The sequence below is a fragment of the Pseudophryne corroboree genome, chromosome 9 (genome assembly GCF_028390025.1).
Source record: "Pseudophryne corroboree isolate aPseCor3 chromosome 9, aPseCor3.hap2, whole genome shotgun sequence".
Taxonomy (NCBI): Eukaryota; Metazoa; Chordata; class Amphibia; order Anura; family Myobatrachidae; genus Pseudophryne; species Pseudophryne corroboree.
This window is the reverse complement of record NC_086452.1, coordinates 408922724-408941318: the sequence shown is the minus strand read 5'-3', so window position 1 is coordinate 408941318 and position 18595 is coordinate 408922724. Positions and strand designations below refer to the sequence as shown.

The 18595-nt window shown below is 42.2% G+C and overlaps 1 protein-coding gene across 1 annotated transcript in view; it reads left to right on the top strand.

Annotated features, from left to right (window-relative positions):
- Nucleotides 1-18595, top strand: part of CADPS (calcium dependent secretion activator) — a 661462-nt gene that overhangs the window by 566657 nt on the left and 76210 nt on the right. The window contains exon 19 of the mRNA XM_063941549.1: nt 15991-16097. Within this exon, the coding sequence (XP_063797619.1) occupies nt 15991-16097 (107 nt within the window). The remainder of the gene's footprint in view (nt 1-15990; nt 16098-18595) is intronic.

Below are 18595 nucleotides of genomic sequence, written 5' to 3'. Positions count from 1 at the left end.
GGGATGGTATTGGCCTGGTGATGAGCGGTGCCTGGTTTCCTCCAAACATGATACCTGGCATTCACGCCAAAGAGTTCAATCTTTGTCTCATCAGACCAGAGAATTTTGTTTCTCATGGTCTGAGAGTCCTTCAGGTGCATTTTGGCAAATCCCAGATGGGCTGCCATGTGCTTTTTACTAAGACGTGGCTTCCGTCTGGCCACTCTAGCATACAGGCCTGATTGGTCGATTGCTGCAGAGATGGTTGTCCTTCTGGAAGGTTCTCCTCTCTCCACAGAGGAATGATTTAGCTCTGACAGAGTGACCATCGGGTTCTTGGTCACCTCCCTGACTAGGGCCCTTTTCCCCCAATTGCTCAGTTTAGACGGCCGGCCAGCTCTAGGAAGAGTGCTGGTGGTTCCGAACTTCTTCCATTTACGGATGATGGAGGCCACTGTGCTCATTGGGACCTTCAATTAGATAAATAGGTAGATAAATAGTAGATAGTCTGACCATATATAAGGACGACCAGCATCTGATCCGATTCCTTATATGATTTCCCTTCAATTGCCCCGGGAGCCCCTGGCACACAATTTGTTTTTGTTTTGACATATGATGTGAATACGATTGTACGACCCATCGTATGCCCCCATATGATGGATCATCTCACGATCCCTTGTATGCCGCACCTAAACCATACAGTCATATGACAGATGTGGGCTAAATGTAATTAATGGGCTGGTCAGGCAGCGGGTAGTGATGGTTAGGGGATACTTACCTAGCAGGTGTGGGAATTGTGGGCCTAATTCAGACCTGATCGGCGTGCTAGGTTTTTTTTTGCAGTCCTGCGTTCGCATAGTCGCCGCCCATAGGGGAGTGTATTTTCACTTTTCAAGTGTGCAAACGCATGTGTAGCAGAGCTGTACAAACAGATTTTGTGCAGTCTATGAGTAGCCCAGGACTTACTCCTTGCGTTTTTCCAAACACTCCCAGAAAACGGTCAGTTGCCACCCACAAACGCCTTCATCCTGTCAATCTCCTTGTGAACGCCTGTGTGAACGGATCCTTCGCACAAACCCATCGCTGAGCGGCGATCCGATTTGTACCCATGCAATGCGCCTGTGCATTGCGGTGCATACGCATGCACAGTTTGGACCTGATCGCCCAATGTGCGAAAACGCAGCCTAGCGATCAGGTTTGAATTAGCCCCTCTGTGTGTTGGGATGCTGCTGTCGGTATTCTGACTGCTGGGATCCCTATACCATCCCATAAATAGATATCAGAAATAATAGAAATTTCTCTAACGTCCTAGTGGATGCTGGGGACTCCGTCAGGACCATGGGGAATAGCGGGCTCCGCAGGAGACAGGGCACATCTAAAAAAGCTTTTAGGTCACATGGTGTGTACTGGCTCCTCCCCCTATGACCCTCCTCCAAGCCTCAGTTAGGTTTTTGTGCCCGTCCGAGAAGGGTGCAATCTAGGTGGCTCTCTTAAAGAGCTGTTTAGAAAAGTTTTTTTTTTTAGGTTTCATTCAGTGATTCCTGCTGGCAACAGGATCACTGCAACGAGGGACTTAGGGGAGAGATCTCCAACTCACCTGCGTGCAGGATGGATTGGGATCTTAGGCTACTGGACACTGAGCTCCAGAGGGAGTCGGAACACAGGTCAGCCTGGGGTTCGTCCCGGAGCCGCGCCGCCGATCCCCCTTACAGACGCTGAAGAAGACGGCAGAACGGAGGTCCGGAAACAGGCGGCAGAAGACTTCACAGTCTTCATGAAGGTAGCGCACAGCACTGCAGCTGTGCGCCATTGTTGTCACACGGCTCACTGACCTAGTCACGGAGGGTGCAGGGCGCTGCTGGGGGCGCCCTGGGCAGCAATATAAGTACCTTATTGGCAAAATAAATACATCACATATAGCCATTAAGGCTATATGTATGTATTTTAACCCAGGCCAGTTCTTAAAAACCGGGAGAAAAAACCCGCCGAAAAAGGGGCGGAGCTTATTCTCCTCAGCACACAGCGCCATTTTCCCTCACAGAAAGGCTGAGGGGAAGGCTCCCATGCTCTCCCCTGCACTGCACTACAGAAACAGGGTTAAAACAGAGAGGGGGGGCACTGATTTGGCGATATAAATATATATTAAATGCTATAAGGGAGGAACACTTTTATAAAGGTTGTCCCTGTATATTTATAGCATTTTGGTGTGTGCTGGCAAACTCTCCCTCTGTCTCCCCAAAGGGCTAGTGGGTCCTGTCCTCTATCAGAGCATTCCCTGTGTGTGTGCTGTATGTCGGTACGTGTGTGTCGACATGTATGAGGAAAATGTTGGTGAGGAGGCGGAGCAAATTGCCTGTAATGGTGATGTCACTCTCTAGGGAGTCGACACCGGAATGGATGGCTTACTTGTGGAAGTACGTGATCATGTCAACACGCTGCGAGCCGGTTGACGACATGAGACGACCGGCAAACAAATTAGTACCTGTCCAGGCGTCTCAGACACCGCCAGGGGCTTGTAAAAACGCCCATTTACCTCAGGGACACTGACTCCAGTGTCGACGGTGAAGAAACAAACGTATTTTCCTTTAGGGCCACACGTTACATGTTAAGGGCATGAAGGAGGTGTTACATATTTCTGATACTACAAGTACCACAAATAAGGGTATTTTGTAGGGTGTGAATAAACTACTTGTAGTTTTGCCTGAATCAGATAAATTAAATGAAGTGTGTGATGATACGTGGGGTTCCTCCGATAGAAAGTTATGGGCGGTATACCCTTTCCCGCCAGAAGTAAGGGCGAGTTGGGAAACACACCTTAGGGTGGATAAGGCGCTCACACGCTTATAAAAACAAGTGGCGTTACCGTCTCCAGATACGGCCGCCCTCAAGGAGCCAGCTGATAGGAAGCTGAAAAATAGCCTAAGAAGTATATACACACATACTGGTGTTATACTACGACCAGCAATCGCCTCAGACTGGATGTGCAGCGCTGAGGGGGCTTGGTCGGATTTCCTGACTGAAAATTTTGATACCCTTGACAGGGACAAGATTTTATTGTCTATAGAGCATTTTAAGGATGCATTTCTATATATGCGTGATGCGCAGAGGGATATTTGCATTCTGGCATCAAGAGTAAATGTGATGTCCATATCTGCCAGACGAAGACACGACAGTGGTCAGGTGAGGCAGATTCCAGACGGCACATGGAAGTATTGCCGTATAAAGGGGCGGTCCATCGGACCTGGTGGCCATGGCGACAGCTGAAAAATCCACCTTTTGTTCCCCGAGTCACATCTCAGCAGAAAAGGACACAGTCTTTTCAGTCTCAGTCCTTTCGTCCCCATACGGGCAGGCGGGCAAAGGCCAGTCATATCTGCCCAGGGGTAGAGGAAAGGGAAGAAGACTGCAGCAAGCAGCCCATTCCCAGGAACAGAAGCCCTTCACAGCTTCTGCCAAGTCCGCAGCATGACGCTGGGGCAGTACAAGTGGACTCAGGTGCGGTAGGGGGTCATCTCAAGAGTTTCAGCACGCAGTGGGCTCACTCGCAAGGGGACTCCTGGATCCTACATGTAGTATCCCAGGTGTACATTGGAAATTCGAGACGTCTCCTCCTCACAAGTTCCGGAAGTCTGTTTTACCAACGTCTACCTCCGACAGGGAGGCAGTATTGGAAACAATTCACAGGCTGTATTCCCAGCAGGTGATAATCAAAGTACCCCTCCTACAACAAGGGAGGGGGTATTATTCCACACTATATTGTGGTACTGAAGCCAAACGGCTCGGTGAGATCTGGAATATTTGAACACTTACATACAAGCGTTCAAATCAAGATGGAGTCACTCAGAGCAGTGATAGCGAACCAGGAAGAAGGGGACGATGGTGTCACTGGATATCAGGGACATTTACCTACATGTCCAAATTTGCCCTTCTCACCAAGGGTACTTCAGGTTCGTGGTACAGAACTGTCACTATCAGTTCAGACGCTGCCGTTTGGATTGTCCACGGCGCCCCGGGTCTTTACCAAGGTAATGGCCGAAATGATGATTCTTCTTAAAAGAAACTTGGACGCTTTCCTGATAAGGGCAAGGTCCAGAGAACAGTTGGAGGTCGGAGTAGCACTATCTTTAATAGTTCTACGACAGCACGAGTGGATTCTAAATATTCCAAAATCGTAGCTTTTCCGAGGACACGTCTACTGTTCCTAGGGATGATTCTGGACACAGTCCAGAAAAAGGTGTTTCTCCCAGAGGAGAAAGCCAGGGAGTTATCCGAGCTAATCGGGATCCTCCTAAAACCAGGAAAAGTGTCAGTGCATCATTGCACAAGAGTCCTGGTAAAAATGGTGGCTTATTACGAAGCAATTCCATTCGGCAGATTTCACGCAAGAACTCTTCAGTGGGATCTGCTGGACAAATGGTCCGGATCGCATCTTCAGATGCATCAGCGGATAACCCTATATCCAAGGACAAGGGTGTCTCTCCTGTGGTGATTACAGAGTGCTCATCTTCTAGAGGGCCACAGATTCAGCATTCAGGATTGGATGCTGGTAACCACGGAGGCCAGCCTGAGAGGCTGGGGAGCAGTCACACAGGGAAAAAATTTCCAGGAAAGTGTGATCAAGTCTGGAGAATTCTCTCCACATAGATGGAGCTAAGAGCGAAATTATAAGGCTCTAAACTTAGCAAGACCTCTGCTTCAAGGTCAGCCGGTATTGATCCAGTGGGATAACATCACGGCAGTCGCCCACGTAAACAGAAAGGGCGACACAAGAAGCTGGAGGGCAGTGAAAACACTGCAAGGATTTTTCGCTAGGCGGAAAATCATGTGATAGCACTGTCAGCAGTGTTCTCTCCGGGAGTGGACGACTGGGAAGCAGACTTCCTCAGCAGGCATGACCTCCACCTGGGAGAGTGGGAACTTCATAGGGAAGTTTTTCCGCATGATTGTGAGCAATTGGCAAAGACCAAAGGTGGAAATGATGGCGTCCCGCCCGAACAAAAAACGGGACAGGTATTGCGCCAGGTCATGAGACCTTCAGGCGATAGCTGTGGATGTCCTGGTAACACCGTGGGTGTAACAGTCGGTGTATGTGTTCCCTCCTCTGCTTCTCATAACCAAGGTATTGAGAATTATAAGACATAGAGGAGTATGAACTATACTCGTGACTCCGGATTGGCCAAGAGGGACTTGGTACCCGGAACTTCAAGAGATGCTCACAGAGGACTAAGGGCCTGGGGAGCTAAGAAGGGACTTGCTTCAGCAGGTACCATGTCTATTCCAAGACTTACCGCGGCTGCGTTTGACGGCATGGCGGTTGAATGCCGGATCCTGAAGGAAAAAGGCATTCCATAAGAGGTCATACCTACCCTGGTCAAAGCCAGGAAGGAGGTGATCGCACAACGTCATCACCACATGTGGTAAAAATATGTTGCGTGGGTGAGGCCAGGAAGGCCCCACGAAGAAAATTCAACTAGGTCGATTTCTACACTTCCTGAAAACAGGAGTGTTTTGAGCCTAAAATTGGTGTTCTTTAAGGTTTTAAGTTTCGGCCCTGTAGAATTTCTTCCGAAAAGAATTGACTTCAGTTCCTGAAGTCCAGATTGTCAAGGGAGTATTGCATATACACCCCTTTTTGTGCCTCTAGTGGCACCGTGGGATCTCAACATAGTGTTGGGATTCCTTAAAATCATATTGGTTTGAACCGCTCAAATCTGTGGATTTGAAATATATCACATGGAAAGTGAACATGCTGTTGACCAATATCTCACATGGACAGTGACCATGCTGTTGGTCCTGGCCTCGGCCAGGCGTTTGTCAGAATGGGCGGCTTTGTCTTGCAAAAGCCCATATTTAATTTTCCATTCGGACAGGGCAGAACTGGGACTCGTCTCCAGTTTTCTTCCTAAGGGGGTGTCAGGTTTTTCACCTGAAACAACCTATTATGGTGCCTGCGGCTTCTAGGGACTTGGAGGACTCCAAGTTACTAGACGTTGTCAGGACCCTAAAAATATATATATATATATATATATATAGTTTAGGACGGCTGGAGTCAGAAAGTCTGACTTGCTGTTTATATTGTATGGCACCCAACAAGATGGGTGCTCCTGCGTCTAAACAGACGATTGCACGTTGGATCTGTAGCACAATCCAACTTGCACATTCTGTGGCAGGCGTGCCACAGCCTAAATCTGTAAAGGCCCACTCCACTAGGAAAGTGGGCGCATCTTGGGCGGCTGCCCAAGGGGTCTCGGCATTACAACTTTGCCGAGCAGCTACGTGGTCAGGGGAGAACACGTTTGTAAAATTTTACAAATTTGATACTCTGGCTAAGGAGGACCTGGAGTTCTCTCATTCGGTGCTGCAGAGTCATCCGCACTCTCCCGCCCGTTTGGGAGCTTTGGTATAATCCCCATGGTCCTGACGGAGTCCCCAGCATCCACTAGGACGTTAGAGAAAATAAGAATTTACTTACCGATAATTCTATTTCTCGTAGTCCGTAGTGGATGCTGGGCGCCCATCCCAAGTGCGGTTTGTCTGCAATGCTTGTACATAGTTATTGTTACAAAAATCGGGTTATTCTTGTTGTGAGCCATCTTTTCAGAGGCTACTTCGTTTTGTTATCATACTGTTAATTGGGTTCAGATCACAAGTGGTACGGTGTGATTGGTGTGGCTGGTATGAGTCTTACCCGGGATTCAAGATCCTTCCTTATTGTGTACGCTCGTCCGGGCACAGTACCTAACTGAGGCTTGGAGGAGGGTCATAGGGGGAGGAGCCAGTACACACCATGTGACCTAAAAGCTTTTTTAGATGTGCCCTGTCTCCTGCGGAGCCCGCTATTCCCCATGGTCCTGACGGAGTCCCCAGCATCCACTACGGACTACGAGAAATAGAATTATCGGTAAGTAAATTCTTATTATGTGAGATAGATAGATAGATAGATAGATAGATAGATAGATAGATAGATAGATAGATATACATATATATCAGAATATACAATTATACAATAGATAGATTGTGAGATAGATAGATTAGAATATACACAGTTATACGATAGATAGATAGATAGATAGATAGATAGATAGATAGATAGATAGATAGATAGATAGATAGATAGATAGATAGATGTATCAGAATATACAATTATACAATAGATAGATTGTGAGATAGATAGATAGATTAGAATACACAGTTATATGATAGATAGATAGATAGATAGATAGATAGATAGATAGATAGATAGATAGATAGATAGATAGATAGATAGATAGATGTATCAGAATATACAATTATACAATAGATATATTGAAATAGATTAGAATATACACAGCTATACAATAGAAAGATGTACAGATAGAGAAATAGATAGATAGATAGATAGATAGATAGATAGATAGATAGATAGATGATTTGTAAAGTGAAAATTATAATGTACATACATTCCTGAAGTAACTATTCAGGATACATTGTCTGTTATAGCCATGTTATTGCTAGCAGTATATATAAGTAATGTATAAGAGAAACATATAGTTGTCCATTGTACAGAAGTTAAAATATGTTTGAAATACATACTCTGGAATGAATGTATATAGCACTGGTTGATGCTTTATCAGATGATATGTTAGGAGAATGTCATTGGGGAGCTGTATGGTCACGTGGTTTCCAGCAGCCACTTTATAACGTGGCACGATGTGCCTATATGTGACATAGGGCGGGATGTACTAACGGGAAAATGCGATAACCCCCCCGTTTTGGGGGGTTTTATAGTATTTTCGTATATGTACTAACCTCCGTCCAATGCATTTTTGCCCCTGAGGGTATCGCCATCTTTGGATGGCAATACCCTATAGAAGCCTATGGGCTTCTTACTGCCAGCCTCGGCCGCCCCCCGCCGCAGACGCCGAACCCCCTCCCCCCTTGCATACCTTTCTCCAGGAAGCCCTGGTCCCGGAAGCCAAACTCCTCCTTCCCCTAGCAACACAGCCGGAGGTCCTTCCGGCAGCAGGGAGAAGGAGGAGTCGGGGACAGCCTGCTCCCTGGCAGGTGAGCAGGTGGAGACCCCAGGGAGGTGACAGAGACCTTACAGGTATCACGGGGGGGGGGGGGCTCCGTCATCGCTGCGATGGGCGGCGATGTATGTTAATACATCCCGTCCATACCCTGATGTAAGCAGATTATAGCTGTCATTTAAATAACACATTTCCAAAAATCAAAGCTTTCGGAAACATCTGATTGGTCGCTATGGTACACACCACATTTCTGCACAATGTTATTAAAACCCCTCCATAATATAGTAGTGTGCTGCTGCCTAAATGTTCTTTTTGTCTGCTGTGTATACAGTAATGCTATGACTTAGCACTGTTAAATGTTCTTCATCAGCAACTCTTTTGCGGCTTTAGCTATGACACACACATCTTATACTGAGCCAATAGTTGCAAGCAATGGGCTTTGTCAGCAAGATACTAAACAGTCATACCGTATACCCAACCAAGCCTTGTGTGCAATGTGGGCGTCAGTCTCCCAGGTCTGGTTGTTGGGAATCCCTCTGTCTAACAGCAGCGCTCTTATTACTGAGTGCATACACTGGTGTCTCATGAAGATGTGTTACAATTAATGGTTGGTAAATTTGTCCCAGATGTATCAACACAAGTGGCAAAGTTCCCAGTGACATGTTAATGACACTTTGCAGGGATATAGTTGCAGTTTTCTTAATAACTGTATCATCCTGTCTAGTTTCAGTATCCTGGCTCTAGAGATATGGGGGACATTTATGAAAACTGGTTCCTATGAAACCGTGCCATATCCCTTAGCAACCAGCCAGCCAGCCGTTACCTTCCATATTTAAAGTGTTGTTGAAAAACTCATTAGAATATGATCTGGACCATTTTTTTTCTATTTGAATAATGACCTGTGCATCGGGTTTCATAAATGTTCCTTTGTATGTTTTGTTGCGTTTGAGTATTACTAGGTGTAGTTTGTAACGACGTAGCGTTTTTTCTGTATAGTTCTCTAGAGATGGAGTAGCTGATCTGCTGTTTCATTTATTTTGTCATCTCTGCTGTATTTTCTTTGATACGCTTAGTCCTGTCATATTTGTGTATATACTCACGCCTCCTTACTTTGTACTCTTTTCTCTGTCATGCATGACCAGCTCATCGGCCTAAACCAAAGCCATCACCTGTACCTCCACCCAATCAAACCCAGGCTAACATGTTAAATCAAAGGCTCAAAGGCATGCCTAAACCAATTCCAAGTACTGTATCAGCTTTCTTTCATTGATTTGTCTAGCCTAGCTTCTTTTCCCTTCTCCCCCTCCTCTTCCTTTCAAACCTTCAGTGCTGGTAGGACCACAATGCATTGCAGCACTGACTCAATGCATTGCTGGCTTTTCCCAGCGCTCTAGGAGTTAACGTAGCATAACATCGGCCTCCAAGCACTTCCTCTCAATATGTCCATTTCTGTCTAGATCTGTCCGACACCAGCAGCATTTTCCAATATGAATGTCAGCACAAAATAACATTGTTGTTACATAACATTCTGCATGAAAAATGTTAATATTTATGAGTTCCAAATAATGTCTGAACTGTTTTCTCAATATACTGTTTTTTTTTTTTGAGTTGTCAGTGCTCCAGCTGTTTTATTCAATGTTTTAAATGCCATTTAGCTGCAAAGATGATTATAAATTCAAACATATATTCTGGGGGTTCCATGGCAATGTTCTTTTTGTAACATAATGCATATCAGTGGTGAACAAAATACCTGGTGGAGTACGATATAAGCTCATGTGTTATTGTAACATTCACCAAATAATAAACACACAAAAAGGGCCTGTGCACCTCCAAGGAAGTGGGGGCTTGCCGCGAGTCTACGTCCTCCTGACTCGCGGCACTCCACCGTGTGCCGTTTCCGCGCGCCCCCTCCCGTAGTGTGCTTTTTTACTAAAAAGGGGGGGTGTGCCGCGATTCCAATGCTGTCCTGACTCGTGGCATGCCTCCGTGCACCCCCACTGCCGTGTACACACCTTCGGCATGTGCGCGTTCTCGGATGCCAGGACCGAATTGTGGTCCCAGTCCGTCCCTGCTCCCAACATTTTTATTTACACGAAACAAGATGTACATTTTTGGGTAAATTTACTAAGCTCCTTGTTTGCCCGAGTTGGCCAACACGGGAGTGTTTGCCCAATTTTTAAAAACTCGGAAATTTACCAAAGTCCAAACACGGGAGTGTTAGGTGAACTAGAAGTTTCAAACATGGGTGGAAAGGGACTAACGACCAAATATACCATCGGCCAAACTCTGAAATGTGGGAATTTACCTAGAATCGTTTCTGCAAACACACCCGTGAAATGAGCAAACTCAAATCAAAATACACTTTTCAAATAGACGTTCCCTCTAAGCAGCGTGTTTAGAGGAGCCTACGCAAATCTTGAGATCCATACAGGCTTCTCTGTTAAAATGTGTTAAAAATGGTTTACAAATAGAAGAAAAAATGTGTAGGGTCCCCCCAGTAAGCATAACCAGCCCCGGGCTCTTTGAGCCAGTGCTGGTTCTAAAATTACGGGGGGGAGTGGAATATGTAAGGTTCCCCGTATTTAAAGAACCAGCACCAGGCTCTTGGACTGGTCCTGGTTCCAAAAATTCATGGGAGGGGGAAAGAAGTATGGGTCCCCCTTATTTTTGAAACCAGCACCAGGCTCCAATAGCCAGGGAAGTAATGCCACAGCCCGGGGACATGTTTATATTGTCCTGGCGGCCGTAGCATTGCACCCCCCTAATTAGTCAGTCCTGGCCAGTGTACCCTGGTGAAGTGGGGACCCCCTCAATAAAAGGGTCACCCCCCTCCAGGGCACCCAAGGTCATGGGTACTTAGTTGATAGCAATTGAGGTGTAAAAATTAGAAATAAAATTGTCTTTTTACAGGTGGAACTACAGGTCCCACAGCAATCCTTCCCGCATGCTGGTACATGGAGAACCTCAAGTACCAGCATGCGGGGCATTAACTGCCCACTGGTAAATGTAGTCCCACTTGTAAAAAGATATATAAAAAAGGACAGAACACACACACAATAGAAAGTAAAAGTTTATTAAACACTACAAAAGTTTTATTGCACACTCAAATTCACACTTACACATACCTACGTTTCCTGTGAAACAAAAATAAAAAAATACTCACCTATTCCAGTGTAGATTGATCTTCTTCATTCCAACAGGCATCCAGGGGATTAAAAAAAATGCCATATGCCTACCCAATGGATGTAGGAGATCTTTGCGTGTCCACATAGCTCCCCTTTCCCAAATGCCTGCCTCCACATGACTTCTGTCACTAGGAGAGCCGCCAACCAATCAGGGAGTGCCACGTAGTGCCCTTCTCTGATTGGCTATTTGCTGCAGCGCTGTCAATATCCATTTCCCATACGCTTCTATGGTGAGAATTCTCCATAGAAACGTATTGTGGGAACCGCGGCTATGTGGTTTACCACAAGGTTAATAGACATCAACCATAAGCCTTGGTCATGCTTTTGGGGTGGACCCCATGCAGTTTTTTTCTCTATTTTCTAACTCTTTTTTTTACACATTTTCATAGAGGGTGGGAGTAATTGACTGACTGCAAACACTCCAGCCAAACACAAGCACATACATAATCGGAAAACACGATTAACTAAAACACGGGAACATAGTAAATTCCCGTATTTTTTCGTTGTTTTTTTTTTTTTTAAACATGTCTGATCGATAATACCCATGTTTGACCACGGATCAAACATAGGTGATATACGATTTTTATAAAATTTACACCTTTGAGTGACCCTATTGAGTTAGAAAACTGTTCATCGCAACGAGTTGCCCGGGACCTGACACACCGAGAGAAGCTATTTGGCGTGACTGAAGTGACAATTTATAAAGACACGTCTACATTTAAGCAGATTTTTAAATTGTAGAAATAAAACTATACCTTCTGTGCTGTACAATTTCTTAGATATTTGTTGGCCAATCATATCTTTTCTTAAGTAAATAACAGACCAGATGTGACATCCACCGTCTCAAGTACATTTATAGATATGGGATTTTTTAACCTCAACACCAAAAATCCATCTGTTATTTCAAAAACATTTAAATAACTAAAATACCAATGAATCGCTGTCATTGTCATTTTCCACATTCTGTGATACTTTTTCATTTATTTCTTCCTCACTTTTTCTGTCTCTATCTCTCCATTTCCCTGTTTCAGGGAAGCCTACTGTGTTTATATGTCCTGGTAATCATGTACTGATTCCCCATAATTACCACTAAATTAAATAAAGAAGCGATTTGTAATACCGCTAACGCAGGACACATGTCGGCTATCTCCAGCGTATTGGGGAGACACCATAATCCTCATATTTTGGACATTGCGGTTGTGCTATTTACCACACTCTGAACGTTATTGGAACTTGACTGCTGGAACTAACGACATGTGCAGATGGCATTAACATGCTGCTTCCAATGGGAAGAGGTTCTGGAGTGCAAAGTGGGATCCATTTAGATCCCTCCACGTCCTCCAGCCCTCACAGTGTGGCTGGCAGTGTCAATTTTTGTTGCTACTGTTAATGGCTAAAGTGTTAGGTTCAGGTTTCACAGGCCAACTGCTCCAATAAATAGCGTCGAATAGAAAGCCTAGGTTTTGGAGAATTAATCTCTAAATTTATAAAGTGCCCCATTTTCTCACTCACTAATTAGTCTAATTAGTTATCCTGAATTGTTTTCACGTTCTCTGCTGCAGTGAAGGGGATCTAATCACAGTAATCTTTGGTTTTGGGGTGGGAGTGTATCAAGCCTTTAAGAGAGTGAAGTGGAAAAGTTGCCATGTGCAACTTCTCCACTCTAAGGGGTCTATTCATGAAGCAGTGAAAAGTGTGGAGATGTGAGCCAATGGAGAAGTTGCCCATGGCAACCAATCATCTGCTACAGATAATTTTATAGAATGCACTTTATAAATGTTACATCAACACTGATTGGTTACCATGGGCAACTTCACCACCGACTCACATCTCCACACTTTTCGCTGCTTCATGAATAGACCCCTAACTCTCTTAAAGGTTTGATACTGTACATCTCCCCCTTCAAGTCTAGTTGGCTTTGTCCGAGATGAGCCCTTGTGGTATTCAAAGACAGATGCTAAGCAACTACCCAGGACACAGAAATAACAAATATATTATGATATTTACTGCAGGTTTAGTACCTAGCAAACATGAATCCATTTTCAAACAGTAGTAAATTTGGCCTCCCATTGTCAAACTTATTGTCTAAAAGCTATAGACTGACTGATCAATCCCAAAGAATGCCCCAATTTAGGGAATATATGGGCTCATTTATCAATGAGTGATAAATTTCACTGTGAGTGATAAATTGCACCAGCCAATCAGCTCCTAACTGCCATGTTACAGACTGTGGGGCAGATGTATTAAGCCTAGTGAAGTGATAAAGTGGAAGGTGATAACGCACCCGCCAATCAGCTCCTAACTTACATGTTACAGGCTGGGTTTGAAAAATGACAGTTAGGAGCTGACTGGCTGGTGCGTTATCACCTTCCACTTTATCACTTCACCTGGCTTAATACATCTGCCCCTGTGTTTGAAAAATGATAGTTAGGAGCTGATTGGCTGGTGCAATTTATCACTCACAGTGAAATGTATCACTCATTGATAAATGAGCCCATTAGCTTGGAAAATAGCAAATGTTATGTGCTACAGTTAGTATTTTTATGTAGGAAACATTAAGTTAATGTCCCTCACCATAGCATTGTACTTTCAAATTTGTATATGAATCCTTGTGAACATCCCTACACAGGGACAAATATGGGTTTTCTTCAAGGGGGTCTGAAATGTTTAAGAAACAAAGGGGCCTATGTACTAAGCCTTGGAGAGAGATAAAGAACCAACCTATCAGCTCCTCACTGTAATTTTTCAAACACAGCCTATAACATGGCAGTTAGGAGCTGATTGGCTGGTACTTTATCTCTCCACTGTATCACTCTCCAAGGCTTAGTACATACCCACCATAGGGCTAGATTTATCAAAGCTAGGAGATGGATAAAGTGAAGCGACATAAAGCACCAACCAATCAGCACCAAACTGTCATGTTACAGGCTGTGTTTGAAAAATGATAGGAGCTGATTGGCTGATACTTTATCTCTCTCCACTTTATCTCTCTCTAAGCTTTGATAAATCTAACCCACGATAATATGAAATGCCACAATAAACCTAAAACAGACACTTTATTGTAATTAAATTGTTTGAAATATATAAGAATTATGTTTGAGTCCCAAAGTTTTGTCTACTAATATTACTAATATATTTAAGAGGGTAAAATAGTTTTTACACATTATAAAGGAACATATTACCTGCAGTGAAGTTAGCTGCATCTGCCTGACACTGTGTGTTTCAGGTATGTTTAGGCCATGGCCCTTTCACACCGCACACTGAACCGTGTCGACCCGGCAATATGCCGGGTCGATACCGGGTTATTTTTTGCGATGTGAAAGGGATTATAGAGATGAGAGTTTTTGCTTCCACACAATGAGGTTGATGCCACTAATTGGATTGCTGTGAAAATGCTATTGTTTTACGTTTTCACAGTTACCTAGTGTATTTCCATCACCTACAGTAGCATCATACTTACTTATGTCAGGAAAGTTAAGGAAGACTCACTACTTTCAGGTAGTCCCCCAGATTCCTGGAAGAATGGGTGGATCTGCCACATCACGCCCAATTCCTAGTGAAGTGGGCAGAATGGGGAGATAATAAAGAGAATTGTGGGTCTGTAGGAAGGGGCTAAAATGATGCAAGGACCCACAATTCTCGTCATTTTTCTGTGGCATGGCTGGAATCGAATGACATGAGAGCCTAAGTGGTCAGCTGCATCTCCTCTCCAAGCTTCTCAGAGAGGAGACATTAAAAGTTGGCAAATATGCCTGGTATGTTTAGCTTCTGTAGAGGCTTATGGCAGGACTGGAGGACACACAGATGGGACTGGGACATAGACTCACTGACAAGAACAGACAAATGGGTCTTTTTACTAAGCCTTGGAGAAAGATAAAATGGACGAAGATAAAGTACCAACCAATCAACTCGTAACTGCCATGTTACAGGCTGTGTTTGAAAAATTACAGTTAGGAGCTGGTTGGCTGGTACTCTCCATCCACTTTATCTCTGTCCAAGATATAGTAAATAGACCCCAAAATCACAAGCAAGACTCGGGGGCAGGCTGACTGACAGTGCCGGGAAACCGATTCACTGAGAGACACAAATAGTGCTGAGGGAACACAGTTCAGAAGGACACACTGACGGTGCCGAAAGACAGGCTTACTGAACAGGCACACTGCACTGGTTGCAAGGCTCTCAAGTCTGACAGACACACTGCAAGGTCAGACAGACACATTGACAGTGCTCACCCTCTTTCACCTGCATATCTAGCGCCTAAAGATTTTCCTCCTTCATGAGCTGTGTGTTGGAAGCCTCTTGATGACATACAAGAGACTCTCAGCACATCATTGATTTGTTCTGCAGTTTCCTGAAGTACTCCCATCCCTTCCCTCGTTAGGAGTCCAGTGCAGAACACTGAAGAAGCTGTACATTAAATCTCAAATTGTACAGTAGCTTCCAGTAACTAGGAATCCCCCGCCCACTGCTACATACAATATTTATGTTGTATATCACATAAAATTCACCTAGATATATGCTTACAACAGAAGTTTTACAAGTCGGTTCAATTGCAGTGTCCAAAGTACGATAATATTATTAAAAAATGAGTGCTGAGAATCAATTATGGACAAATAATAAAGCTGGAGCACTGTTTTTGTAGTTTTACAAAGAATTGTGATTATTATGGTTTGTTTAGTATTAATTATTTAGCTTTTTTAAAAATCTTGCATGACTTTATACAGTTGTCAAATACCTTGGAATTTGACTTTCCACATGAATTACTATCCACGTTTAGCCCACAGATGCAAATTCTAATTCATCTTCTTGTACTCTAGAAAACGTAGGTCGATTAGTAACCCCTGCCAAAAAGCTAGAAGACACAATACGACTTGCAGAGCTTGTCATTGAAGTACTCCAGCAAAATGAGGAACATCACGCAGAGGTGAGAACCCACCTGTTATATACTTTGTGCCATTATCAATTTCTAGAGCAGTCTCTAGAACACAAACATTTTCTCAGTTCCTCCAGGTTGCTTGTTAATGGATTTTACATAATCAGAAATCCATTATGTAAAAACTTTTTATTGCGCTGCACAAAAAGGGAGTCTTCACATTTTCTGTATTTCAATAACTGATACTTATCGCAAGCTGACATGCAAAATTTAATAAATGTATATGATAATGATTAGGAATTAGTAAGAAATTTCTATTCTGCAGATTACAATCAGTCCAACTTTCCAATGACTTCTGCTAGATTTTTTTTTAAATGATGTCAGAAAATGAACGATAAAAAAAATAATTGAAAACATTAAATTTTTTTTATCTATTTTATAATCTTAATACATGTTCTAAATTAGTACAAATTGACAATGCAATCCCAAGTGTATATTTTTTCAAATTTTTATTTACTTGACATATGTACAGTATATATCGTTATCGCCGATATTTTTTACATGATTTTTTGATGCCAAAAAAAATAATTTTTTTTACACTTAGAAATTTATTTATGCATTTTTATTAAAATTTCTTTGATATTTTTATTATATTGGAAAGTGTTTGCGATATCAGCCAAACAATACTTTTTCTATCACTATTCACTACCATCAGCTAATGCACAGTACAAAACTCCAAAAGACCCAACTAATGCCTGATTTGCATATTTAAATTTCCTCCCTGTTTTTTCACTGTTCTTTCTATCTTGGATGGTCCTGGCAGGGAAAAGAGGTATGTGGTTAAACTCAACAAATTGAGTCACCTGCTCTCATATCTTGTGCATGTCCTTCATGTTTCTGATGGGATTTTATCCTTTTTTGCCTCCTTCGTAGTAGTAATATAAGTAGTGTAGCAGCCAGAACACATAGACTGCTTGTGGAACTTAGTTGCCCCACACAATTAAAGTGTGCAGTGGTAATCCAATCCGTGCATGCAGCAATGGGCGTATTATACAAGCATTGCAGCTGTTTCCCAGCACAACCCATTCTTCCTTTATTCTTTCCTAATCCTTCTGTTTTACCCATGTCCGTTTTTTAGTCCAGTTACCATAATGCAACAGTGACGAGCAACGTGTTGGGCCAAGCTCATTGGTATTGTTTAAACATACCTGCAAACTATGTTTCAGCTAATTAGGTTTATTGTATAAGGTTCACATTGACAAGAAAAAAGGTTTGCTCCTGACATCCTAATCATCATTGTAACCTTTATACTTAATATTAAAACATTCCTGATTGGGTTTTGTTTCCCTAGAAGTTTTTGTTTTTGTTAAAATTTTGAGGGACAAAATATTTAACATAAATTTGAATCATAAAATTATGTTAGCATTTATATTTTTATAATATTGCATCGTTTTACTGGGCTGTTTTAGTTTTAAAAAATTATATTTTTTTCTAAATTTAGTGTATTATTTTTTTTCATGGATAGACATGGATCATTTCTAAAATATGTGCTACTTTTTATTTTAGAGTTTTCCTTCTAAGTTTAAACCCTCCAAAAGATATATTAAAATATTTAAGTAAAAATTAATCTTTTATTATATTCAGAGGAAATGTGATTTGTTTTTAATTGCGCAATTCTTTGTTCCAAGTCAAGCATATTTTTATGGATTCGACAATTGTATCGGGTTCAAAAAATTTCTATAAATTACACATATTCTTCACAATGCCATTGCATCTCAATGCCTATTTTAATAATTGACACATTTCTGCAAGCCAGCTAAGTGATTATTAAATATCATTTGAAATATCACTCACTGTTCTTGCAGTTCCATATTATGACAAATATGCGACATAACTGAAACATAGAAAAAAAAATATTAGGACTAAATTAATCATGTTACCAAACAGAACATGTATTACTTGAGAATGAAAATGTCATTCTGTTCATTAATGGAAAGTTATTTTCTTTATTTATTCTCAAATATTAAATCACTTTATTCTAGAAAGAAAACTAATTTTTTCTAGTGTTTTATTATTTTTCCTACTGCAACAGTAAGTAGACGTATTAAACGGTTTAAACTTATAGTGTACTTTATCAGGTTTACCAAGAAAACATATAATTGAATAATATTTTATTTCAATTTAAATTCATAATAAATTGAGGGGTGAGGAATTATATACGCACAAAAAATCTACATGTACAACTATAATACAAATATTGTTTTGATACACTGATTACAGTAATTTGTACAGCCGTACCAGTCCTGCATTTGAAATTTTCTACTGGAATTTTAAACAAAACTTGTACATCGTGATTAATAGCTAACTAAATTATTTATTTAGGGAATATTTTTATTTAGGGAATATTTTTTTAAATATAAGGAGGGACAAAAAAAATCGTTTCAAAAAGTCTTGTACAATTATTCTTAGGGTTTCCCTTAACTTGGACATATTTATAACATAGCACTGCCCAATGTTTTGGGAAAATTAAATTTCTGTGAATTTAGAGA